General features: G+C 41.9%; 1 protein-coding gene across 2 annotated transcripts in view; it reads right to left on the bottom strand.

Annotated features, from left to right (window-relative positions):
• Positions 1–475: 475 nt before the first annotated feature.
• REST (RE1 silencing transcription factor) overlaps positions 476–27,587 on the bottom strand; it is a 66,691-nt gene continuing 39,579 nt past the window's right edge. For both annotated transcript variants that reach the window (XM_077475814.1, XM_077475813.1), the window contains exons 3-4: positions 20,596–20,679; positions 476–11,237 (exon numbers count right to left, since the gene is read on the bottom strand). In XM_077475814.1, the coding sequence (XP_077331940.1) occupies positions 9,070–11,237; positions 20,596–20,679 (2,252 nt within the window). In that variant the 3' untranslated portion in view covers positions 476–9,069. The remainder of the gene's footprint in view (positions 11,238–20,595; positions 20,680–27,587) is intronic.

The following is a 27,587-nucleotide window of genomic DNA, read 5'->3' as shown; positions in this document are numbered from 1 at the left end:
ACGGAGGAGTGGAAGATTACTCCAGTGGCAACCCATAAAGCTCTGGTGAACTCCATGCCCAAGAGGGCTAAGGCAGTGCTGAAAAATAATGGTGGCCACACAAAATATTGACACCTTGTGCCCAGTTTGGACATTTTCACCTAGGGGTGTACTCTTGTTGCCAGCGGTTTAGATATTAATGGCTGTGTGTTGAGTTATTTTGAGGGACAGCAAATTTACACTATTATACAAGCTGTACACTCACTACTTTACATTGTAGCAAAGTGTAATTTCTTTAGTGTTGTCACATGAAACAATATAATAAAATATCTACAAAAAATGTGAGGGTGTGCTCACTTTAAGATACTGTATATACTTTTATTTCACAAAACCTGTTTCTACAATGTAAATGGATATTCCTATAGAGAAAGTACAATAAAGTTTAGCCATCACCTTATGTAAACTGCACATATAATAACTGGTCGATAAAGACAAATAATCCTGAAATCTTTATTAAACTTTCATTATCTATATAAATGCACACAATTTTATGTAAGCATTTGTGCTACAAGAAAAAGAGAAACTTAAATTTGGTAATAATAATGCTTAACTGGATTACACGAAACATCATTATAGCCTGCACTAGTGTTTATCAAAAATTTAATACATACCAACATTTTCCTTTGGTTTATATGTATATATAATATCACTCAGTATAATTTACAAAGCAAAGAAAAAAAAAAAACATGCACATCTACATAAATATACAAGTGAGCATTTGCATGCATAAAATAAATATACTTACAAAACAACTTGATATGCATTTGTGTACTTAACACAGCCTATAAAAAGTAACATTTTACTAAAAACATATACAGTTTATTTTGATAACTAGAACATAGTTTATTTCATTATGCAGTAGGCCTCCCGCAAAGAAAGGTAACCTTTTTAAATTTAACGATAATGTATTTTCAAAAAGCAGAGATGTGCTGAACATCTTTTGTACAACACAATGATATATATATATATATATATATATATATATATATATATAGTTGTGTAAGACATAACATATAGCTAGTATAGAATGTGTAAAGCATGTAAAGTAATCCATAATGAAAAATCTGTTCTGGCTTCTGTTTCAATATATACAACTCTTATACAGAAAGCTGGTACATACAGCCAAAAGTTCTTAAAACTGCTCTGTGCCTGGACATGGCAGATATTTATAATGGTCTCACACAATGTCAGTATAGAATTTCACTGCACTTATTCTACTCAGAGACTGCTGTTGATTTTTTTTTTTTTTTTTTTGTGCAAGCACATTTTTCTTGGTGAGAAATTTCCTTTAATATAATTTTCTAATTGAATGAAAAATATCTATATATAAACCAACCCAACTGAAGAATATTTTTCAAAGCCATTTAAAGAGAATCAAGGTACAAAGTACTACAACTTCAATGACATTAAAATTGACAATGGCTGAAAGATTAATTTTCAATGAGTTGTTTTGAAGTGCTGCACTTTGCCGCCTTCCTTATAACCGAAAACAAAATATCCTTTTAGACAAGTGGGATTTACATTTTGCATCCAGAGAACACTTGTAATCGGTTTTACAAGATTATTGTACAAATTTCAGGAAAAAGAAAAAAAGTGGCAGGACATGAGACATATTTGGCATTTGACCTTCATCCCCTGTGTTTCCATTTGATCCCAGCACCCTGTAGTTCTCCAAGACCCACAAAAATATACAACAAAAGTAAATCACTACCCCTAGGAGGTCAAATCAGTGTGTAAACCAGTTTTACAGGTTGACAAAAGCACATAAAACCTATTCCTTACCTATCCTTCACTTATAACTAATTGGAGTTAACATCCTATTTAAGCAGCCAAAGATGGATAAAATCTTGGCCAGTCCCTGCTGAACGAAGAATCAATCCATCTATGGGCAGGCAGATTGTACTGAAGTTGATCCATTGATTGACTTCAGTACAACCAGTTTATCAGATTTTTTTTTCACGCCATCTCTGACCGTGTTGATGGGCAAATTGTGCAATTTTCTTTCCTTCCACTCGGTGTGGCAGGAAAGAAAAAATTATATAATCGATGGCTTCTTATGTATGCAATTAACATCTCCACAGAGGAAATCAGTAATGTGGTAAATCGGAACTACAGTATCTATAAATCTTGTCCGTTTAAATATACAATTCTGATACTGTTACTTAACAGTGACCTGAAATGTTTAAAAAAAACAAATGGACACCCTAGAAGTAAATATTGCGTTTATCATCTTGTTCGGTGGAGTACTTTGATACTCCAACACACTGGGCTTGATTTGCTAAAGGCAAATAGACAGCACTTTTTTTTTTTTAAGTGCAGTTGCTCTGCAGCTTGAGGGGGTAAATGAGGGGAAGCTCTATTAACATCCATCATCCAATCACGCTAAAGCAAAAAAAAAATTATTTTCCTTGCAGGCTACTGGTTCTGTTTTGCAAAGTGTAGTTTCATCTCATTTACTAAGCTCTGGAGCAAATTTGCCTTTAGTAATCAACCCCCACCATGTTCATAAAAGATGCTACATAATAGTAAAAAAGTGCCTATTAACCATCACCTTACCCAAAAATTCCCAAAATGTTGTTTCCAGGTTCAAAGTGCTCACAAAAAAAAAAAAAAAAAAACAACTTTATTGAAGGTGCTGAATTTAATCAGTGAGTGCTGCATTTAAAAGAGTGTGCACACTACCTCAAAAGAAACAATGTTTGCCCATATGCAAATATGTACACATGGACAATATAACCTAAAACTATTCCATACCAGCTAAGACATGACAGTAACAAGATGGCTATGAAGGCTTACTATGATTGTCTGAGCAAATAATTTGATTAGAACAGGTGGCAAGCAACATTTGCCTTTTTTTTAACATCTCGTTCATAATTGTTCCCTACATCCAGTACTCAGCTCAAAACTAGACAGTTGGCAATGCATTTTGGTGGACAAAAGCTAAAGCATGCCAAAACCATGGTTTATAGGTTTTCAGCATACCACAACAGTATACTGCATGTCATGAAGGGTGCTGCTCACTTTTCCAACTTCAAGGCTCATCTAAAACTAAAGCAAAAATACAACATATGGCAGCTTTCCAATTCCTAGATGTGGTGGCTGTATTTGTTACCTTTTTTTAGGCTGTAAGCATTTACAGACACCTGATCTTGCAAGAAATGTTTGACTCCTTGGGGGTTATTTACTAAAGGAAAATCCACTTGAAAGTAAAGTCGCTGTAGATCTGAGGGGGACATGCAAGGAAAATAAAAAACAGCATTTTAGCTTGCACATGATTGGATGAAGAAATCAGTAGAGCTTCCACTCATTTCATATCTACCCCTTAGATTTAGAGTGACTGCACTTTCAAGTGCACTAGCAGTGCAAAGGGGATTTGCCTTTCGTAAATCACTCCCCTTGTCAGCTTCTAACAGTTGAGAAGAAAGCACAAACCTCCTTATTTAACTAGTAATCCCTCAGTCCAACCACCATGTAATGGAGCTGAACAAAGGCAAACATATTTGATTTCCTTCCAGCCTGCATGAAAATTATGGCTTCCTCCATAAAAAAAACAAACCTGGTAATATCCAAGTTTAACTCCAGCTAACATTTTAAGTTTACCTTTTGGATGAACAGGGGATCATTTGTCATGTTATTACTGATGCCCTTCTAGGAGATGTCCCCTTCACCCTTTATCCCAAATCACTATACTTACTGGTATCCCTAATCAAGCTATTCCAATTTGCCTTTAATTTGACAAAAAATTAGGTCACTAAGACATCATGCGAATGTGACTCTACCCTATGGGGACAGAGATAAAAAGTCAGTCCTTGGAAAAAGAAATCTGTATTAGGACAAAATGCTCATTCTCCAGATATAATTAGGACACACCCACTACTAAAAACCCTGTAATTATTTTTTCGGCCTCCTTGTAAACATCCTCTGAACTCCCACCAAATCACTCTTTTTTCTCCTAACTTTGGTCTGCCAGGAGAAGACCACGATTATCGTTAGCGGCTATAATAGCTGCTAGCGTTAGAGAATCCAGCAGGCTGGTTGTACCCAAAATTTATCAACTTGGTACATTAAGCTGCCTATTAACAATTTGAACCGTGTATGGCTGTCCTAAGAAGCCCATGCCCAACATAACTCACTAGGCTTTGCCTATAAAAAAAATAAAATAAAAAAAATTATTGTGGTGGACTGTCCCTTTAAACTTCCAACTACTCCTCCAAATTTACATACTGGTCAACATAGAATTAAACAGTGCTCAAGAAACTGGATTTTTCTTACAATGATAATGGAGATGGAGCCATGGTGTATTTCCACATTTGCAGTCAAATTTGAGAAAACCCCATTATAGATGTTCCAATTCACACAGCACGCCAGACCTTTTAATTTTTTTTATTTCTTACCTTGTAGCCATTTCTCAAGAGAAGACCTCAAGGCTGACGGGGTTTTCTGAATAATTTCAGTGTGAGACTTAAGGACATGCAGAGTTTCCTCTCATTAGGGGAGGTCCAGCTCCCCCATGAAAAATTAAAAAAGTAATATATGGACATTTACCTGTCCAGGGAGCCTGCGATGTCGGCACTCCAGCTGATCTTCGGATCGGCTGTCTGGTGCAGTCGCCACCATTCCTGGTAAGGGAACCCAGCAGTGAAGCTGTTCCCTACAGCGCATGCGCATTGCGCTAATTGGTCTGGCAGTGGGTGTCTCTTGTTAGTAAGGAATGGTACAAGTCAAAAACAGGTAGCCGTGCCCCAGAAGGTGACAAATGTGGCAACGGGGGGGAGATAAGCAAGCAGAGTTCCACTTTTGAGTTCCTGGCTTCAAAACCTTCTGTAGTTTACAACTGACAAGATCTGGCTGCACAGTACAACCAGGGTTAATTTTGGCAAACACAGAAGCTCAGACCCCTCAAACAAAAAGAGGACTAGGACTAGGATTTTACAGTCCTGTCATGTCTAGAACAGAACACTTAATTCAAGCTGCAATTTTTAAATGTATTAAAGTTATGCTATGTGAATGAGAACATGTACCAAATATAAAGCATGTGTTATCCCAAATTGGCTGCTAAAGTGTAAGCACAATTTAAAGTTAGTAAGGACATGCACTTTCCCCACTCACTGCTCTTATCAACAGGAAATGTTTGACAGTCACGCTAAAAAAACTGCAACACAAAAATAAGTTAGTTACTCTAATTTATCTTACCAAATGTCAGTGTAAAACATTTTAATTTTTATCTAGCCCAAATAGAGAAATATTTTCAATTGAAATATGGCTATTATTCAGGACTATTAGTGCTGCATATTAGCAAATAATGTATCGCACCACCACAAATTTACTCTGACTAGCAATCTGGAATACTGTTTTGTCCCTGACAACAAGCAACACTGAATTAGGGAATTAGAAAAGGACAACCATTACATGTTCTTTGAAATGCTAAACCCTGACGCACATATACCTAGAACATATCAACTTTGCAAAGTCAAATCTTAATTGGATACAAAAAAAAATAATAAGAGCTAGCCAATACCACATAGGTCCATCACACAACACTGATCAGATGCGATTAAAGCAGGTCTTCGCACTCGAAAATACAATTAACCAAGACCTAATGATCAAAAAAGTTTAAATCCTATCACATTTAAAATTGAGTAAAAAAAATAAATAAATTATATTAGTTCCATCCAATATTCAAAAGTACGTTCAACTAAAACCCTACTTTGTCTTTTACTAGTAAATGAAAGAATGCATTTCAATATAGACAAATGGATACAGGAAACTAAAACATTAATTAACTTTGGCTTTAATCTGAAGCAAACTATTTTAACTGCATAGATAAGATGATTTTATTAATATACACACACACACACACACACACACACACACACACAAACACTATATATATATATATATATATATATATATATATATATATATATATATATATATATATATATATATATATATATATATTTTACACACACACATATATATATATTACACATACATACACATATATATTTTACACATACATACACATATACACACACACAATCATTTTGATACAGAAAATGAAGGTCCCACTAATATTAAATCAAACATAAACCTGTATGATGAATAAAAATTCATCAAGTGCATGAATATTACATAGCAATTTTCAAGGACAGATTTCATTGCCCAAAAAGCCCTAAATTCACATAACCCAATTTCATTGTTCTCTCCATAGTACGGACATACTTAACAGTGATATGCATTGACATTATGTAATCATCTTTAAACTATCAAAGTCGGGTCTTAGATGTATGTACAAGAGTTGAAAAAAGCAAACATTTAACCAAGCAGTTTCTGGATCCAAACCATTTTTTATTTAATTTTTTTTCAGATTTGACGTGAATGTTAGTGTGGTAAAAATCAGATCTCCTGTGAGGTTTTTATTGGCTCACTTTGTAGATTCCCTCTTCATGTTTGTCCTAGTGGTCAGTGAAACAAATCAAAAGTTTTCTAAAACAATCAGCTCCTGAGCTACCAATACTTTTACAAATTGCTCCATAGGAGCATGCTATAGAAGAGAATGTAAACAATGCTTTTGCATTGTGACTACATTGGGAGTGTCACAGCACTGTCAGCGAGGCTCAGGCTGAGCTATTGTAGCTCTGTACAGCCTCTCCCTGCAGCAAGTAATAGATCTCTGTTAGATGTGATCTGTTGCTTAACAACTACATGTGGGTCTAGATCTGGCCTCCAGTGACCAGAGGCAGAACCTTGAAATTTTTCACTATCAATGGAGTCAAACCACTTTTTTCCCCTTTGCATACACCGGCCTGTAACATTAAAGGGGGAATACCGTTCACCTAAAGTAAAATTCATATGTTCAATTTGAACTTTACAGTTCCACTACAACACATACAAGGTGCACTAACGGGATATAATTTAAATCAGCAGATGTTGTTGATTATATTTGTGGCATCCATACAAGGGTGTAAACGTTGCACTTAGGAAACAGGAAAATTACTTTGTTTAAATACTATTTATTCCCAATAAACGAATATATGTATCCAAAGTTGCTACAATTACAGGCCTCTCAACCCTCCCCCAAAAAACTATGTTTAATGCATAAGGGTAGACTAGAAATGATAAAACATATAATTTGTGGAACAATGACTTGCCAAATCAAAAAAGTTTAGGGAGAAAAAGGCTTGGGGACTTATGTTAAAGTCCAAGGTACTGCAAAAAAAAAAAAAAAAAAAAAAAGCACAAATCGCTGTTTACAACAGTGGTTTGCTGCAATACAAAAAAAGGAAAATGCAGCTGAAGTGGGCAAGGTTTTTTTTTTTTGTTGATTTTTGATTAAAAAAACAAAATTAAGCATTACAAAATTAACAGATGACAACTCTCTATATTACTTACACTGCCATGTATGGAGAAATGTGAAAAACCACGCCACCTCCCATCTTGCCTTCCTTATTATACTACCTCCAATACAAATAATTTTTACCAGCATACCTTTCCTATATAAATCAGCCACCCTAAACACCCACTTTGAATGCAAACCAGTTTCTGATGAGCACTTCCTCTACCTGTACCACCCGCTTCAACTAGCCTGGAAAATTAATAGTTTGCAAGATGTTGGATTTTTTTTTTTTTTTGCAGCCAGAGTTTTGCAGGTATCCATTCACATTTTGTTAACTTACAGGTAGGTATTTGTGTTGACCTGTATTGCTAAAGCACAGGTTCACTTTAAAAAACAGAATGTATAATGAATATACACCCCAAATTTAAATTAGGAAAATAGACAACTTAAGCTGTTATGGAGGGCTCTAAAAACAATGTTTAACTTAGTAGCTATAATTTTCTGTATCGTTATAGTACACAAAATGCTCATGTACATCAAGTACGGCTTAATTATAAAGAAAAATAACCAACTACCCCAACACACACACACACACACACACACACACACATATATACTTATATTTATTTATTTATTTTAAGTTACCTGCTATCCTTTGTGAGTATGCCACTTTAAGTCACAAAAAGTGGAATGTTACAAGCTTTAAAACCTGAAACGCTCTTTTGCAATACTTACATATTATTGTGAAGAAATTAAAAAAAGTGTCAATGTCTATATCTTTTTGAGATGTAATTTTTTTTTTTGTTGAGTTTTTAAGCAAATACAACAAAATATATGCGAGGTCCCCACTTTTTAGGAGGTACTGAACTGCCACATTAGATATATAGTTTTTTTGTTTTTTTCCCTTTCTTGGGGCCAATAGTTGGACCATACAATGCAAAAAGCCAGGGCTAATCCAGTTATTTATTAATACAAATCATATAACATTGTTAAATATTTTAAATAGGTTAAAATCAAGTCAGCCAAGGACATCAGCCATGTGCAAGAAAAATATTTCCATAAATTTATAGCCCTTACATAAGCAATTTTTTTCTGCACGCATTTAAAAATTAGGTCAAATTTTTATTGGTCCTTGGTTAAGGGAGCAGAACATGGAAAGGGCTTCTGCTGTCTTGTTTGTAAAGGTGCAAGTGCCAGGATTGTCACCTTCATCCTCGCTTCACTGCTAAATAAGGCACTGATTCAAAACAAGAATGCATACCATTAGTGCTGACTTTACTGACTGCTGCAGTGTCAACTCTCATTTCTATACTAAATGGTACTTTAGTAAAGTAGAAAAAAAAGATTCCTGACTGGAATGAGCTAGAAAACCTTTTCATTAGTGAACTGAATAGCAGGAAATCCTGTATTGCAAGGTATTCAGTTTTAATATAGCAGTGCATTCAGAATTGTATACCATTTTCTTTACCTTTAACAGCTATTCAAAAAAAAAAAAAAAAAATAGCAATGCTAAAGAGGCTTCAGAACAAAAATATCTGACCTTAGAATGTTAACATTTTCAAATTAAAGAGTTCACTTAGCAAATAGGAGTTGGGTGGTTATCAAGCCATTAAAGTATACTGCACAGTTGTGTACCATTATAAAGAATGCATGACCAAAGTTGTAACAGCGTTTATGAAACTTGCTTCAGTTTACAGTCTATCTTGGGCAGCTTTCTCAAGGTAATACACGTTGACCAAGTGGCGTTTCAGGTGCTTCGTATATTCCTCTGTTTTCTTGAATGTACGATCACAAAAAATGCAGACAAAACTTTCAGCAGCAAGCGTTTTAGCAACAGGAGTCAATTCACATGAAGGTTTTGGACCTAAAGTTTCTTGAGCATATTGTAAACCATTTAAACCAGAGTCATCACTTCTTTCTGAAACATTATCACTTATATCACTACCTTCATGACTGTGGATTCCTTCATCTTCCTCAACATCCAAGGATACACTACTAATGAGGTCACATGAATTATGCTCACTACATTCTGTATGTAGATCAACTGATGTATTTGACGGTGACTGAGGCAATTTTGAGTCATCTGATTTGCATTGTACTGAGTGTTCCATCTGTGAATTGTTTTCTATTTCTTTTATAGGGCAACACTGAAACTCTTCAGCTACTGCTGCAGATTGATCTGCTTGAGAACCATAGTCTGAAGTTTGCAAGTCTAGTAAGCTTTCTGTTTCGGTGTATTTTCTTTCGGTGTTATGGGTCACTGGACTATTCTCTATCTGAGCCATTTCTCTTTCACACAAACTATTGTCTAAGGGCAGCTCACTTGAAGTCTCAATTTTTTCATCAGTTGAAGTAAGAACATTACCAAGGGAAACTGCGTAATTAACAACAGCCTCTGGGCCATTCACAACAGCCTCTGGGCCATTCACAACAGCCTCTGGGCCATTCACAACAGCCTCTGGGCCATTCACAACAGCCTCTGGGCCATTCACAACAGCCTCTGGGCCATTCACAACAGCCTCTGGACCATTCACAACAGCCTCTGGACCATTCACAACAGCCTCTGGACCATTCACAACAGCCTCTGGACCATTCACAACAGCCTCTGGACCATTCACAACAGCCTCTGGACCATTCACAACAGCCTCTGGACCATTCACAACAGCCTCTGGACCATTCACAACAGCCTCTGGGCCATTCACAACAGCCTCTGGACCATTCACAACAGCCTCTGGGCCATTCACAACAGCCTCTGGGCCATTCACAACAGCCTCTGGGCCATTCACAACAGCCTCTGGGCCATTCACAACAGCCTCTGGGCCATTCACAACAGCCTCTGGGCCATTCACAACAGCCTCTGGGCCATTCACAACAGCCTCTGGGCCATTCACAACAGCCTCTTCTTCAGTACTATTTTCTCCTTCCTTTTGACTGTTTTCTACTGGTTCTTTAGCATTGGGCTGATCAACTACAATTTCGGCAGCAAATGAAGCTCCCAGTGGTAGGTCAGGTGTGCTGGCAGAGTGCTGGTTCTGCAGGATATTTGCTTCTGAATCAAAATCCACAGATGTTTTCTTAGATTTGCTGTTTGCGTTATCACTGCTTTCCAACATAGTTTTTTTTTTATTAAGAGGTTTCTGTTGGCTACTCTTATTCATAAAAAGCTTCCGCTTCTGGGACTTAACAGTTCGTTTTCCTTTTTTAACGTCACGCACTGGTTGGTTATTTTGACTTAATTTACTTTTCTTCATACTGGTATTTTGTGCATCATTGGTCTTCAATGGCTTATCAAGTACAGAGCTAAATTTTCTTTTTGCACGTTTGGCTTTTAAGGTATTCTTATCTCCACTTGTATCCTCAGTCTTATGTGAAGCAATCTTGCAACTACGTTTGGTAACCTGGCCAATGGAAGCAGACTTAAGGGTTTCACATTTCTCTTTATTTGGTTTTATTTTCCCATCAGTTTTCTTTTCTACTGGCTCAGATCTTACTTGTGAATTTTCTTTTTCTTCTTGCTTATTTACACTAAACTCCGAAACTGGTACTTCTTTTTTTGTCCGCAGTTTCACTTTGGAAACATCCATTGTGATATCAGTGCAACCAGAATGTCTGGACTTGATGTGATACTGCAGGTTACACTTCTTAGATGCAGCATAATCACAAACAGGACACAAGAACTGACGTGGGTTGACGTGCAACTCCACATGCTTTTTGAAATTGCTGCGGTCTGCTGTCTTGTAGTTACAGTGTGGGCATGTTAAAGGTTTTGGCCCATTATGGAGCTGCCGGGCATGCCGTGTCACTTCATGTTGATTTGACGCTACATAATTACACTGCTCGCATTTGAATGGCTTTTCACCTAAACAACACAATAAAATATTAATTCAATGCAGTAGAGATTGGAAACTTAATCACCACACTATTAAAACAGAAAAAAAAAACATGCATAGTTCTATAAAAATATTAAAATTCATACCCAGCTGCTCCTGTGAAGGCATTAACAAAAAAAACAAAAAAAAAAACACATATTGGTAAAACAATGCTTGTTTGAGGAAAGATTAATTCACACAAAATCTTGGTAAAAAGATAAAATCAATTGTTTGTTAATATCGTTATTTTAAAAACTCTGTAGTTCATACATAATACAGAATAATATAATCTCTAAGTAGAGATAGGAGAACCAACTCAGAGGCTATAGATCTGTCCCAGTTTGGGTCTACCCATATCCAGACATTCTTTGAAGTCCTAATTTCATTTTCCTCTTTGAATGGTTTTGGATTTACCAGCCAAAACACAAGCATAAAAACCCCCTGCTACAGGACTATGCCCAGTATGACCTTCAGATACTGGAAGGCATTTCAAAGCAGGGGAACTAAGTTGCTAGAAAAATCCAAATGACATTTGCAGATGGCAGCACTTTTGAATGATCCTCCAGATTATAAATAGACCATAAAATCCAAGAGGTAGAGATAGAGTGTATATAGGTCTATTTACAATACAAATGATAGTTCAAGGGTGCGGCCATGCGGACCAATTTTGATTTCTATGCAGCATGCGAGCTGGGCGAGGACCTTGCTGGAAAGGTGCGTGTGGGGTGCTGGTAGTATGGACCTACCATGAGCAACGGTTTCCTATTGTTTGTTATACCGAACTAAGCTGCTGTATCCAGCTCCAGGAAAAAAGGTTTAACCACTTCAATACCAGGCATTTTTGCCTCTTCCTGCCCAGGACAAATTTTCAGCGCAGTTACACTTTGAACAACACTATTCCAAACTAAATTTTTTATCAATTTTCTTTCCACAAAACAAAGCTTTCTTTTGGTGGTATTTGCCAAAAAATAAAAACCCCATAGGTGATCAAACTAAATAAGACCCAAATTTTTGAAGAAAAAAAAAAGTTTTAGTTTCGGTCATAAAAATAGGACTTTTGTACTCGCCGTAAAATCCTTTTCTCTGATGTTCATTGACAGACACAGCACCTTAATCTTGAACTCAGGTTATATCACCACCTTTAGGAGAGGACTAGGCAGAACACATAAAAAACAAGCACAGTACCGCCCAGGAGGCGGTCCTACTGGCTATTACCCCCTCACTCTGCTCCCAGCAGCTCAGTTCGTCAAAAGGCAGTATAAACAAATAGGAGAGGTGGGTGCGGTGACCGTCAATGAACATCAGAGAAAAGGATTTTACTGCGAGTACAAAAAACCTATTTTCTCTTTCGTTCCTTGAAGGACACAGCACCTTAATCTTGACCTTAGGGACATCCCCCAAGCAGCGCCAAAAACGAGGGGTGGGAACAAAGAAGATCAACTCCACCCATAACAAAAAACTCCTCCTCAGGGGAGTCACAACCTCAAACGGCCGCCTGCAAAACCTTGCGGTTGAAGCCTGCATCCGAAGATGCGCCCACATCGACTTTGTAAAATTTGGTGAAAGCGTGTGTACGGATGACCTGAGAAACTAGCGCTTGAGGTCAGAAAGTCCCGGAAGCACCAAATGCCCTGGTAGAATGCGCCGTGACAGGAAAGGGAGGCGCTTGCCCCTTTATGGCATAAGCCTGGACTACAATCTGTCTGATACACCGAGAAATGGTGGCAGACAAGACCGCCAGGCCTTTCTGCGGACCAGCCACCAAAAACAGAGTCCAACCTCCAGAAAGGAGCCGTAGCAGACAGATACAACCGCAGAGCCCGGATCACATCCAAAGAACGTAAAGCGACTTCCTTGGGATGCAACGGCCGAGGACAAGGATGGAAGCACAATGTTCTCATTTAGATGATAGGCAGAAACAACCTTCGGAAGAAAAGAGGTCTGCGGACGCAGCACCGCCTTATCCTTGTGGAGAATCAAGTAGGGAGACTTGCATGACAAGGCCGCCAACTCAGAAACCCGCCTTGCAGACGTAATAAACACTGGAAAGACTACTTTCTGAGAGAGTCAATAAGGGGACTTCCCTAATGTTTTCAAACGGCGGTTTCTGAAGCCCCGAGAGCATCAGATTCAAATCCCAAGGGGGCAGCAGCGGTCGTACCAGAGGGGCCACATGCTGAACCCCCTGAACAAACGTACGCACCAATAAGTGAGTCACCAAGGGTGACTGAAAAAAAAAAAAAAGACAGCAAAAGCTGATATCTGCCCTGTAATGGTGCTTAATGCAAGTTTTTGATCAACGCCTCCCTGTAAAAACAGCAGGATCCTGGACACTGAATGTGTACGCGGACGCCACCCCATCTCCTCACATATGGAGATGTAGGCCTTCCACATTCGATGATAAACCTTCCAGGAAGAAGACTTCCACGCCCAAAGCCTAGTGGAAATTACCTAAGCCGACAGTCCTCGGCCCCTCATCACTTGGCTTTCAACAGCCATGCCGTTAAAACCAGCGACGGTAAAGCAGGATGAAGTATCGGACCTTGTGACAGAAGGTCCTCCTGCTTCCGCAGCTGCCAAGGGACATCCGCCACCATTCGTACTATGTCGGCATACCAAGGACATTGAGGACAGTCTGGGGCAATCATTCACTGGAATCCCCTCGGCCACCTCTCTGAGTAGCATATGAGGGAGGAGTACGAGAGGGGGAAAGGCATAAATCAGCCGATAATGCCCCCATGGGACCAACGCGTCTGACATGTCCGCCTAGGGATCCTTTGATCTGGCCACAAACCTCTACACCTTTCCGATTAAACCGAGAGGCTAGGAGACCCACATTCGGCATGCCCCACCTTAGGCAAATGAGCCAAAACACTTCCGGGTTTGCAGTGACCATTCCCCCTGGGTCAGTAACTGACGACTGAGGTAGCCCGCCTGCAACTTTTCTACACCCGGAATGTATAGAGGTGACAGAGCTGGCACACACTGCTCTGCCCCCTGTAGGATTTGCGACACCTCCAGTGCTGCAGTTGAGCTCCTTGTCCCTCCTTGATGATTGACATATGCCACCGCCGTGGCATTGTCCGACTGAATCCTGACCGGATGCCCCTGGAGTCTCTGCGACCATGTGGAGAGGCACCGCCTGATCACCTGAAGCGCCAACACATTGATCCCCTTTAAGTGCAGCGACCATGGAACGAACCGATTCAATCCTGAATCTCCGCACCATCACAAAGCAATTGAGGGCCTTGAGATCCACTACCGGACAGACCCCTTCCTTCTTCGGGATTACAAACAGATTGGAGTACAATCCCTGAAACCTTTCCAAAGTCGGTACAAGTACTCATACCACGCAGTAGTAAGTCCTGTACGGGGTGTTTTTTTACCCACCTTGCGCTCACATGCCGCTTCTACTCTGGAAACAAAATGATTCCAGGACCGCGGATAGAGTGTCCATAGAGCGTCTGGGGAAGAAGCGCCAGCCTCTGATGCCATGCTAACCCCATCTCGCCTGTCAACCGGGACGTAAGGCAAGAGACAAAATGCCCACCTTCCTAGTTGCCACAGACTGCGAGGCTCTCCGCAGGACTCACCAACCTGACCCAGGTGCTGCTCTGTGCTGCTGTAGCACGGTCCGCTCTCCCCTCTGCCTGCTTTCCACTACGAGGTGTCCTGTGTCAGTTTTCACACTGTTCCACGCTTCAACAGCCACCCAGCGCTAGAGTAGAACAGAGACAGTGCCCCAGGCTGCCAGAAAATGACCGCATCAGACAAAAGCTCCCGAAAACGCTGGGACAGCCCATGAGATTATTAGAAAGAACTTACTAGCTTACAGAGGGTCATCAAAAGCCCAAAGACCTTAGCCATATATGTGCCCAGCTCAAATTTCATGAATCGGGTTAACATCCACTTTAAGATAAAAAAAAACAAAAAAAAAACAAACAACCTGTGTAGCAGCCTCCCCAGCACCCCATAATGACTTATCTGAGCCCCATCTCTCTCCAATGAGTGTCTTAGCTGTTTAGTACTCTACTTCAATTGGCTGAGACACAGCAGTGGGACCACTGGCTCCCACGGCTGTCGAAGTCAGTTAGCCAATAGGGGGAGAGAGGGGGCGGGGCTCCGTGTCTGAATGGACACAGGGAGTTGTGATTCTGCTTGGGTGCCCCAATAGTAAGCTGCTCGCTGTGGGGGCACTCGCAAGAGGTGGGTCCGGGCTGCCCCGTGTAAAAACCAAATGCACAGAAGAGATTAAAAAAATAACAAACATGTTATACTTTAAATCAAGACTTTACAATAACTTTACGTCCAAAGTCAGCGCAGCCCTCTACCAGAAATTCTAGCGCTCTTGCACATTCTTCACACTGCTGACCAGCTTTATAGAGATTCTAAATTAATTTTCAAGCAGGACTTCCGGCACCCAAAAGTACCAATACCTGGTTTAAAGATCATGATATCACTGTGCTCGACTGGCCAGCAAACTCGCCTGACTTAAACCCCATAAAGAATCTGTGAGGTACAGTCAAGAGGAAGATGAGACACCAGACCCAACAATGCAGATAAGCCGAAGGCCGCTATTAAAGCAACCTGGGATTCCATAACACCCCAACAGTGCAACAGGCTGATCACCTTTATGGCACGTCGCATTGATGCAGGAATTCAAGCAAAAAAAAAAAAGAGCCCCGACCAAATACTGAGTGCATAATATACTGTATATGGACATACTTTTCAGTAAGTCAACATTTGTGTATTTAATTTCTTTTTATTGGATTATGTAATATTAAAATTTTCTGAGATAATGAAAGTTTGGGTTTTCACTAGCTGCAAGCCATATTCAAAATTAAAAGAAAAATGCTTGAACTATATCACTGTGTGTAATGAATCTACGGCGCCTTCAAAAAAGTAATCACACTCCTTGAAAATTTCCACATTGTCATGTTACAACCAAAAACGTAACTTTATTTTATTCAGTGACACGACATTTTAAAGTGATTAGTGGTTTTCAATTTTTTTTTTTACAAATAAACGTGACGTGGCGTGCATTTATATCCAGCCTCCTTTACTCCGATAGCCCCAACTAAAATCCAGTGGAACCAATTGCCTTCAGAAGTCACCTAATTTGTAAATAGAGTCCACCTGTGTGTAATATAATTACAGTATAAATAGAGCTGTTCTGTGAAGCCCTCAGATGTTTGTTAGAATACCTTACTGCAAACCTACCAAGACATGTCTGTCCACCTAAAACTGAGAGGCCAGGCAAGCAGAGCATTAATCAGAGAAGAAGCCAAAAGGAACTTTTTGGCCTATAAGCAGAATGCCATGTGTGGCGGAAAACTAACACTGCACATCACTGTGAAACATGGTGGTGGCAGCATCAGGTTGCGGGATGCTTTTCTTCAGCAGGGACAGGGAAGCTGGTCAAAGTTGATGGAGCTAAATACATGGCAATATTAAACCAAAATCTTTCAGCAAAAGACTTGAGACGGTGGCAGAGGTTCACCTTCCAGTAGGACAACAACCCCAAAAATACAGCCAAAGCTACAACACAATGATTTAGATCAAAGCATATTCATGTGTTAGAATGGCCCAGAGTCCAGACCTAAATCCAATTGAGAATCTATGGCAAGACTTGAAAATTGCTGTTCGGGGTGGCATCCGTGCACTTATTCCGTTTCCAGGATCCTGTTTTTGCAGCGAGGAGTGGATAAGAAACTTGCCTTAAGCACCATCAAGAGACAGCCATCAGCCTTGGCTGTATTTTTCCAACGCCCCTTGGCAACTCACTCATTGGCGAGTACCTTTGTGCAAGGGGTTCGACACGTAGTGCCTCCGATTCGACCACCGCTACCTCCGTGGGATCCGAAACGGGTGCTATCAGTGCTTCAGAAACCACCTTTTGAGAACATTAGGGAGATTCCCTTATTAACATTCTCTCAGAAAGTAGTTTTTCTAGTGGTTATAACATCTGCCAGGAGGGTTTCTGAGTTGGAGGCCTTGTCTTGCAAGTCTCCCTACCTGGTCGTTCATAAGGATAATGTCTGCAGCCCTCTTTCCTTCCAAAGGTGGTATTGGCATTCCATCTAAATGAGGACATTGTTACCTTCCTTATGTCCTAAGCCGACACACCCAAAAGAGGTTGCATTACATTCCCCGGACATGGTCCGGGCTTTACGGGTGTATCTGTTTGCTACGGCTCCCTTCCGGAAGTCAGACTCTGTCTCGGTGGCTGATCCGAAAAAAGGTCTGGCGGTCTCGTCGTCCACCATTTCTCAGTGGATCAGACAGATCGTGGTTCAGGTCTATGCCTTAAAGGGGCGGGTGCCCCTTTTTCCTGTCATGGCTCTTTCCACCAGAGCAATTGGTATGTCCTGGGCTTTCTGACATCAAGCAAGCGTCTATCTCCCAGGTGTGTAAGGTGGCGACTTGGTCATCCGTTCACACTTTCACTAAAATCTAAGTTGACGTAAGCGCATCTTCAGATGCTTGCTTTGGCCGCAAGGTTTTGCAGGCAGCTTTGTAAGGTTGCAATTCTTTATGTTACTAGTTTGTTGTAAACGCATCTTTTGATGCACAAGTTGGCCGCTGGTTTTGATGCCGGCCATTTAAGATGGCGACTCCTCTGTTAAGGTGTTCCCTTTGTTGTGGATGAAGTTATGTTTTGCCGTTTCCACCCCTCATCCCTAAGGTCAAGAATTAAAAGAGCCGTGTCCGTCAATGAACGAAAGAGAAAATGTGATTTTTGTACTCACCGTAAAAGCCCTTTCTCTGAAGTTCATCGACTGACACAGCACACACCCCTCCTATTTATGTTTGTACTGCTTTTTGACAAACTGAGCTGCAGGAAGCAGGGCGAGTGGTTATAGCCTGAGGGATCGCCCCTGGGCGGTGCTATTCAGTCTTGCCATTTTTACATGTGTTACATGTTCCGCCTAGTCCTCTCCTGAAGTGGCGTGATAACCCTAAGGTCAAGAATTAATGGAGCTCTGTCCGTCAATCAACTTCAGAGAAAAGGATTTTACGGCGAGTAAAAAAATTTTTTTGGTCCGCAGCAGAATCAGATAACATGGTTGTGAACAATTCCTGTCCGGGTTTACAGATCGCACTGTAATATGCGAACCGATTTGGGCATCATTAACTTATGACACTCCCAGCAGTTAGCATAAGGCAGTGTGAACTGCCGCTGAGACATGCGATGCGGGAACTCGCAGTGGATTCGCAGGTGTCCCACATTGGCAGCAGTGTGAACCAGCCCTAAAGCAGTAGCACTGGTCAGTACATATTTTCTTTTTAGAAGCACCTTGTAGGTATATGACATAATGTGCTAGGATGCATAGCATATTTTGCACATTATGGCAGAATTACCTGTCAAAGAAGACCTCCAGTGCTGCAGTCTGATTGGGTCCCGGGTGCTTCCATCTTCACCTGGTCTTCTTTCCAGGTTCTGTCTTCAGCCAATTGAATAGCCGCACCGTGATGACTTCACTCCTACACTGAACTTCACATGTGCGGCTCAGTGCACATGACCGCTGACAGACAGGAGGAAACTTAAATGACAGAAGATACCAAAATGGTATCTTCTATCATAAATATCCTGCCTGCAAGCAAATTTTCAAAACGTGGCTTTACTACCACTTTAAGGGTCTTGAAGTACAGGCTAGGTCAAACTGAACCATAAACCTTTGAGAACTGTGAAGGAGTTTGAGGAGAAGCATTACAATGGGCATGGGTAGATTTGGGGTGGGCATGGGATTGGTAGACAGTGACAACTCCTTGGGCCTCTAGATCCAGTACAACCTGCATATTAGCTGCTGCAGGTTGTAGAGACAAGGGAATATTTGTAGCAAAAAAACAAAACCACAAAAAGAGAGCAGGGGAGAACAAAAATGTAATTATCTTAAAAGTCTAGCTAAATCTCTGCACCCTGTTACCAATAGATGGGGGAAAACCTTTAGGCAAAAGGAAGGCTTATCTAAATCTAATCTTATCTAAGAACACAGAAAATATAGTGGTCCAGTGTTATCAAGTCACAGATGTGTTCTTTGACTTGAATTTATATCACCTAGGTCATTTTTACTTGATTCCAGCAAAGCTTAACATTTCTGAAGAAATGTACAAGTTACTTTAAATAAGTCATGGAGAGCGATAAACTTTTATTCCAACATTCTCTTAATTCCCACTCAGTTATTAATTAGATGTGTCCATATACAAACACACAAGTTAGATAAGAACGTTAAAATGTGTTTTCAGAAGGGTTGCACCAAGTAACGATAACTTTGTGGTGTAATTTGAGCCCATACAAAATGAATAGACTCAAATCGCACTGCAAATTAATGCTCCTGTGTGAGCCCAGTATAGAAAGACAGGAAAGCTACATGCAGCAGTGAGCAGAGAGTTCATTAAAACTTTTTATAACCAATACATAACTTGAATGTCGTACAAATCTGAACGGTTATAGCGTTCCCATGCCGTGGGACCCAACGATGATGGAAAGCCATGGACGCTTGCAATGCTCACAGGACTGGAGATGTATAAGAGGTCTGCCCTCAGCTGACATCACTTCCATCCTATACCCACATGTATGCTCCTAGCTGGTTTATAGGGGTTTCACCCGACATTTGACATGTGAGATATGTACTTTTAAACATGTGAGTTGTAAAAAAATAAAAAAATAAAAATAAAAAGTTTGCCCATTGCTGCACTTGGCTTCCCTGTTTTTCTTCAGGGCCGGTTCACACTGCGGGCGATGCGAGGCGACACGACTTGCCTCGCCGCGATCTGACAAGTCGCCCCCGTTCTGTACAATGGAACCGTTCTGAGAGGAGCGACTCGAGTCGCTCCGACTCAGAAAAAAGGTTCCTGTACTACTTTCGGGCGACCTCGGGGCGACTTGCATTGACTTCTATACAGAAGTCATTTGCAAGTTGCCGCTGAGGTCGCGGCAGGTCGCGGCGAGGCAAGTCGGTGTCGCCTCGCATTGCCCGCAGTGTGAACCGGCCCCTACTGTGTTTACACAAATCCAGTAAAGAGATTCATAATCGCATGCTAAAATTTGCAGTGCAATTTGAGTAGATTCATTTTGTATCGGCTCAAATCGCACCGCAAAAGGCATTGGTTTCAGATATTGGAGCATTTGCTCGAGTACTTGTGCAAATACTTTATCGGCACCGATACCAGTATTGGTGCAACCCTAATCATTAATGCCAACCTGTGCTGTGTAGATCATATGCAGGTTTTCATATATATAGTCTTACATTTATCTCCACCCAAGAACATGCTTCTGCCCACTAATATGTATGCTTTTTGGCTTTCCATCAAACATACCATATGTGAAACACATAAATCACTAACCTGAGTGAGTCCGCATATGTCGAGTCAAATGGGTTTTTTGTGAGCTGGAATATGGACACATTATACACTGATAAGGTCTTTCCCCTGTAAAAAAATAAAAATAAAAAAATAAATAAAAATAATCTTGTTATAAAACTGCAAACCATGTCAGAGAACTGTCATACAGTTAAACAGGAAAAAACATACCCAAATTAGATATTTTCAATTAGCTGATTGTGCTACAATTTGACAAGCAATTGGGTACATTATCTGACTATACAGCCTGTCCTATTTGTCTGACTGCAAAGTATGAAAAAGCCAGTGTCACAGACAGCACATCTAAGGACTGTTCAGCTTCATTATAGTAAATTTAAGTTTTTAGGTTAGGATAAAAATCATGTTTATCTATGGTCCGATTTAACCACTTCAGCCCCGGAAGAATTTACCCCATTCCTGACCAGAACACTTTTTGAGATTCTGCACTGCATAGTTTTAATGGATAATTGCGTGGTCATGCGATGTGGCTCCCAAACAAAATTGACGCCCTTTTTTCCCCCCCACAAATAGAGGTTTCTCTTGGTGGCAATTTATCACCTCTGTGGGGTTTTTTTTGCGCTATAAACAAAGAAGAGCGGCAATTTAGAAAAAAAAAAAAAAAAAAGATATATTTTTTTTTTTTACTTTAACCACTTTCAGACCAGACCATTTTGCTGGTAAATGACCAGAGGTCTTTTTACACTTTGGCACTGCGCTGCTTTAACTGGTAATTGCGCGGTCATGCAATGTTGTACCCAAACGAAATTTGCGTCCTTTTCTTCCCACAAATAGAGCTTTCTTTTAAAGGTATTTGACTGACTCTGCGATTTTTATTTTTTGCGATATAAACGTAAAAAGACCGCAAATTTTGAAAAAAAAAGATATTTTCTACTTTTTGTTATTAGAAAAATCCAATAAACTCAATTTTAGTCATACATTTAGGCCAAAATGTATTCAGCCACATGTCTTTGGTAAAAAAAAAGTCAATAACTGTATATTTATTGGTTTGCGCAAAAGTTGTCACATCTACAAACTAAGGTAAGTTTTCTGGAATTTACGCAGCTTTTAGTTTACGACTGCCTATCTCATTTCTTGAGGTGCTAAAATGGCAGGGCAGTACAAAACCCCCCCAAATGACCCCATTTTGGAAAGTAGACCCCCTAAGGAAATTGATAAGTGGCATGTTGAGCCCATTGAATATTTTATTTTTTTGCCTCAAGCGATTGAATAATGACAAAAAAAATATTTTTTTTTTACACAAAGTTGTCACTAAATGATATATTGCTCACACATGCTATGGGCATATGTGAAATGACACCCCAAAATAAATTCTGCTGCTTCTCCTGAGTACGGGGATACCACATATGTGGGACTTTTTGGGAGCCTAGCCGCGTACGGGGCCCCGAAAACCAAGCACCGCCTTCAGGCTTTCTAAGGGCGTTACAGTTTTGAAGGCCATAAAATGCCAAGATGGCACAAACCCCCCCCAAATGACCCCATTTTGGAAAGTAGACACCCCTAAATTTAGGGGTACACTAGTGAGACTAGGTAATAAATGGCGGGTGCCCTGAAACTATAAAAAAATAACTAACCAACCAGTGTCACCTGTAACAGTTATATGGTGATCACTGGTGAAAGGGTTAACTAGGGGGCAATCAGGGGGCTTTATGCGGTAGTATATGGGGGTCCCTGGCGCTATAAAAAGCTGCGGCGAACCTAAATACCTACCTGCCTAACTAGCGTCACCTGTGACACTAATACAACGATCGCTTATTAGGCTGGGTTCACACTGGAGCGATGCGGGAATGCCACGAATCCGCGGCGGGTTCCCGCATCGCATGCCTCCCGGCGGCAGTTCACACTGCCCTATGCGAACTGCTGGGAGTGTCAGTGAAATGTTAATGACACCCCCAGATCAGTTCGCAAATCGCAGTGCGATCTGCAAACTCGGATCGCATGGTGTGAACACCCATGCGATCCGATTCTGCTGCGGACCAAAAAAAAGGTCCCGTGCGAATTTGCGGCGGGTGCTGCGAATGGCTGAACTCGAATCGCAGAGAACGGATGTGATTTGCACTGCAGTGCGGTGCGAATCACATCCGTTCTCATAAACCGCTGCAATGTGAACCCAGCCTTAGTGACACTGGCGACGGGGGGTGATCACGGGGTTAAACCTTTATTGGGGGGGGGGTTAGGGGGGTACATTAGAACTAAAGGGGGCTAACCCTAACTGCCCTAACAGTTATTACAGTCACAAATGACACCAATGCAAAAAAAAAAAAATGCATTGGTGTCACTGTGACTGGGGGGGCAGGGGTAATTGGGGGGGGTGATCGGGGGGTGATCGGGGGGGGTGTGAGTGTGCCTGGCATGTTCTACTGTGAAGTGTCGTGTTGGTGCAACTCACCGATCCTCTCTCCTCGGTGTCGGAACGAAAAATACCGACACTGAGGAGAGATTACATCACTTCCTCTCCTGTGTTTACATTACAGGAGAGGAAGTGATGTCACGAAGGATTTCCATTCGCCGGGAGCGATCGCGAGGGGGTGGCCATGAATGAATGGCCGCCCCCTCATCCCGGATCGCTCCCGAACGAATACTGACCACCGCAGGCACCGGGCCCCCCACCCGCGGGAAGGCAGGGACGTACAGGTACGCCCATATGCCTGCCCGTGCCATTCTGTCGACGTACATCGTCGTGCGGCGGTCGGCAAGTGGATAATATCCCCCAAAAATATATAAAAAAACGTTTTTCTTCAGTTTAGGTAGATAGGTATTCTTCTACTTTTTTTTTCAAAAAATATCACAGTCAGCGTTTGATTGGTTTGCGCAGAAGTTATAGCGTCTACAAAATAGGGGATAGTTTTATGGCATTTTTATTTTTTTTTTTTTATTTTTTTACTAGTAATGGTGGCGATCACCGATTTTATCGTGACTGCGACATTATTGCGGACACATTTTTTTGGGACCACTGCCATTAATACAGCGATCAATGCTTTAACCAGTTGCCGACCGCCGCACGCCGATGTACGTCGGCAGAATGGCACGGGCAGGCATAAGGGCTTACATGTACGTCCCTTGCCTCCCGCGGGTCGGGGGCCCGATCGGGCCCCCGCCCGGTGCCTGCGGCGGTCGGTATTCGTTCGGGAGCGATCCCGGACGAGGGGACGGCCATTCATTCATGGCCACCCCCTCGCGATCGCTCCCGACGAATAGAAATCCCCCGTGACATCACTTCCTCTCCTGTAATGTAAACACAGGAGAGGAAGTGATGTATTCTCTCCTCCGTGTCGGTATTTTTCGTTCCGACACGGAGGAGAGCGGATCGGTGAGTTGCACCAACACTCTACACACACAGTAGAACATGCCAGGCACACTCACACCCCCCCTTTACCCCCCGATCACCCCCCAATTACCCCTGCCCCCCAGTCACAGTGACACCAATGTCATTTTTTTATTTTTTTTTGCATTGGTGTCATTTGTGACTGTAATAAATGTTAGGGCAGTTAGGGTTAGCCCCCTTTAGTTCTAATGTGCCCCCCTAACCCCCCCAATAAAGGTTTAACCCCGTGATCACCCCCCGTCGCCAGTGTCACTAAGGCTGGGTTCACATTGCAGCGGTTTATGAGAACGGATGTGATTCGCACCGCACTGCAGTGCAAATCACATCCGATCTCTGTGTGATTCGAGTTCAGCTATACAGATAGTATGGCTGAATTCGTGTCGCACCCGCCGCAAACTCGCACGGGACCCTTTTTTTGGTCCGCAGCAGAATCGGATCGCATGGGTGTTCACACCATGCGATCCAAGTTTGCAGATCGCACTGCGATATGCGAACTGATCTGGGGGTGTCATTAACATTTCACTGACACTCCCAGCAGTTCGCATAGGGCAGTGTGAACTGCCGCCGGGAGGCATGCGATGCGGGAACCCGCCGCGCATTCGTGGCGTTCCCGCATCGCTCCAGTGTGAACCCAGCCTAATAAGCGATCGTTTTTCTGATCGCTGTATTAGTGTCACAGGTGACGCTAGTTAGGCAGGTAGGTATTTAGGTTCGCCGCAGCTTTTTATAGCGCCAGGGACCCCCATATACTACCGCATAAAGCCCCCTGATTGCCCCCTAGTTAACCCTTTCACCAGTAATCACCATATAACTGTTACAGGTGACGCTGGTTGGTTAGTTATTTTTTTATAGTTTCAGGGCACCCGCCATTTATTACCTAGTCTCACTAGTGTACCCCTAAATTTAGGGGTGTCTACTTTCCAAAATGGGGTCATTTGGGGGGGTTTGTGCCATCTTGGCATTTTATGGCCTTCAAAACTGTAACGCCCTTAGAAAGCCTGAAGGCGGTGCTTGGTTTTCGGGGCCCCGTACGCGGCTAGGCTCCCAAAAAGTCCCACATATGTGGTATCCCCGTACTCAGGAGAAGCAGCAGAATTTATTTTGGGGTGTCATTTCACATATGCCCATGGCATGCATGAGCAATATATCATTTAGTGACAACTTTGTGAAAAAAAAAAAAAAAAAAAAAAGTTTGTAATTTTCCCGCAACTTGTGGCAAAATATAAAATATTCCATGAACTCAACATGCCTCTCAGCAAATAGCTTGGGGTGTCTACTTTCTAAAATGGGGTCATTTGTGGGGGTTTTGTGCCATCTTGGCATTTTATGGCCTTCAAAACTGTAATAGGTAGTGAGAAGTGAACTCAAAAATTTACGCCCTTAGAAAGCCTGAAGGCGGTGCTTGGTTTTCGGGGCCCCGTACGCGGCTAGGCTCCCAAAAAGTCCCACATATGTGGTATCCCTGTACTCAGGAGAAGCAGCAGAATTTATTTTGGGGTGTCATTTCACATATGCCCATGGCATGTGTGAGCAATATATCATTTAGTGACAACTTTGTGTAAAAAAAAAAAAATTTTTTTTTTGTCATTATTCAATCGCTTGAGGCAAAAAAATAAAATATTCAATGGGCTCAACATGCCTCTTATCAATTTCCTTAGGGGGTCTACTTTCCAAAATGGGGTCATTTGGGGGTGTTTTGTACTGCCCTGCCATTTTAGCACCTCAAGAAATGAGATAGGCAGTCGTAAACTAAAAGCTGCGTAAATTCCAGAAAACGTACCTTAGTTTGTAGATGTGACAACTTTTGCGCAAACCAATAAATATACAGTTATTGACTTTTTTTTTTACCAAAGACATGTGGCTGAATACATTTTGGCCTAAATGTATGACTAAAATTGAGTTTATTGGATTTTTCTAATAACAAAAAGTAGAAAATATCTTTTTTTTTCAAAATTTGCGGTCTTTTTACGTTTATATCGCAAAAAATAAAAATCGCAGAGGCAATCAAATACCATCAAAAGAAAGCTCTATTTGTGGGAAGAAAAGGACGCAAATTTTGTTTGGGTACAACATTGCATGACCACGCAATTACCAGTTAAAGCAGCGCAGTGCCAAAGTGTAAAAAGACCTCTGGTCATTTACCAGCAAAATGGTCCGGTCTGAAAGTGGTTAAAATTGCATTGATTACTGTAAAAATGTCACTGGCAGTGAAGGGGTTAACCACTAGGGGGCGGGGATGACAGGGAGTAGACGATCAGCGTTTTGTCGCTAGGCAGAATGGGGAAATGCTGTTTATATTGGCATCTCCCCGTTCTTCAGCTCCGTGACACGATCGCGGGTATCCCCGCGGCGATAGAGTCTGCCTGTCCCGTGGGCATGGAGCTCGCATAGCGGGAAATTTACTTTGCCCAGCCGTGCCATTCTGCCGATGCATATATGCTGACAGTGGTTGGCAAGTGGTTAATTAACTGATTCTTTCCTGGGGCAAAAATACCCTCGTCTGGACTGCATCTGTGATCAGCCCTAAGTACTGCAATCTCCTTGATGGTTTTAAGGAGGATTTTTCTAGGTTGTGGATCCAACCTAAAGTATTCCAGGTAGCAGACAGCGGTTACCAGACCAGAAAAACAACATTCCCCTTGGTCTCGCATCTGACGACTTAGGTAGTCCATTTGTCAGTTTTCTACGCCCAGAATGTACACGGCCGACAGGGCCAGCATGTGCCACTGTGCACACCGCAGGATGTGAGCGACCTCCAGTGCTGCAGCCGAGCTCCTTGTTCCTCCTTGATGGTTGACATACACCGCTGCCATGGTGTTACCCGACTGGATCCTGATCAGACGCCCCTGCAGTCTCTGTGACCATGTGGAGAGGCACTGCCTGATCGGCCAAAGTTCCAGCACATTGATCGGCAGGTGGGAATCTTTCTGCGCCCAGCAACCCTGGGCCGACAGTATGCCCCAAATCCACCACCCCTCCCCCCCCCCCAACCGGTCAGGCTGGCGTCCTTTGTGATCACCGTCCAATGAAGAGGAAAGAACCACTTCCCAGACCTCAGCCACCAGAGCAGGGAATCCCTGCCTAGCTGGCTCACCAGAATTTGACAATCCAGAGAGAACGGAGATTTGTCCCATTTGGACAGGATCTCCTTTTTCAAGACTCGAATGTGGAATTGAGAAAACGGTACCGCCTCAAAAGTGGTTACCATGATACCCAGGACATGCATGCAAAAACACAGTGGTGACCAACTGCAGGACACCAACTTCACCGCAGCATGAAGAGTCTGCAGCTTGTCCAAAGGGAGAAAGACTCTCGCCTCTGAGGAATCCAGAAGCAAGCCCAGGTACTCCAGCTGTTGAGTCAGCACCAACACCGATTTCTGGAGGTTCAGTACCCAACCAAACTCTTAAAGAGTTTGTATGGAGATTGCCACATCCTCCCTTAATTCTGAGGGGGAAGCTGCTCTCAGAAGGAGGTCGTCCAGGTAACCCACGATTGTGATCTCTTCGCTGCCTTAGCAAAGCCAAAATAGGGGCCAGCACCTTGGTGAAGACCCTTGGTGCCAACACCAGGTCAAAAGGGAAAGCTACAAATTGGTAGTGCTCGTCCCCGACTGCAAATCGCAGAAACCTCT

This window comes from Lithobates pipiens, unplaced genomic scaffold (assembly GCF_037356315.1).
Source record: "Lithobates pipiens isolate NorthernLeopardFrog02 unplaced genomic scaffold, aLitPip1_a1.2 Scaffold_13, whole genome shotgun sequence".
Lineage (NCBI taxonomy): Eukaryota > Metazoa > Chordata > Amphibia > Anura > Ranidae > Lithobates > Lithobates pipiens.
This window is presented reverse-complemented; position numbering and strand designations above follow the sequence as displayed.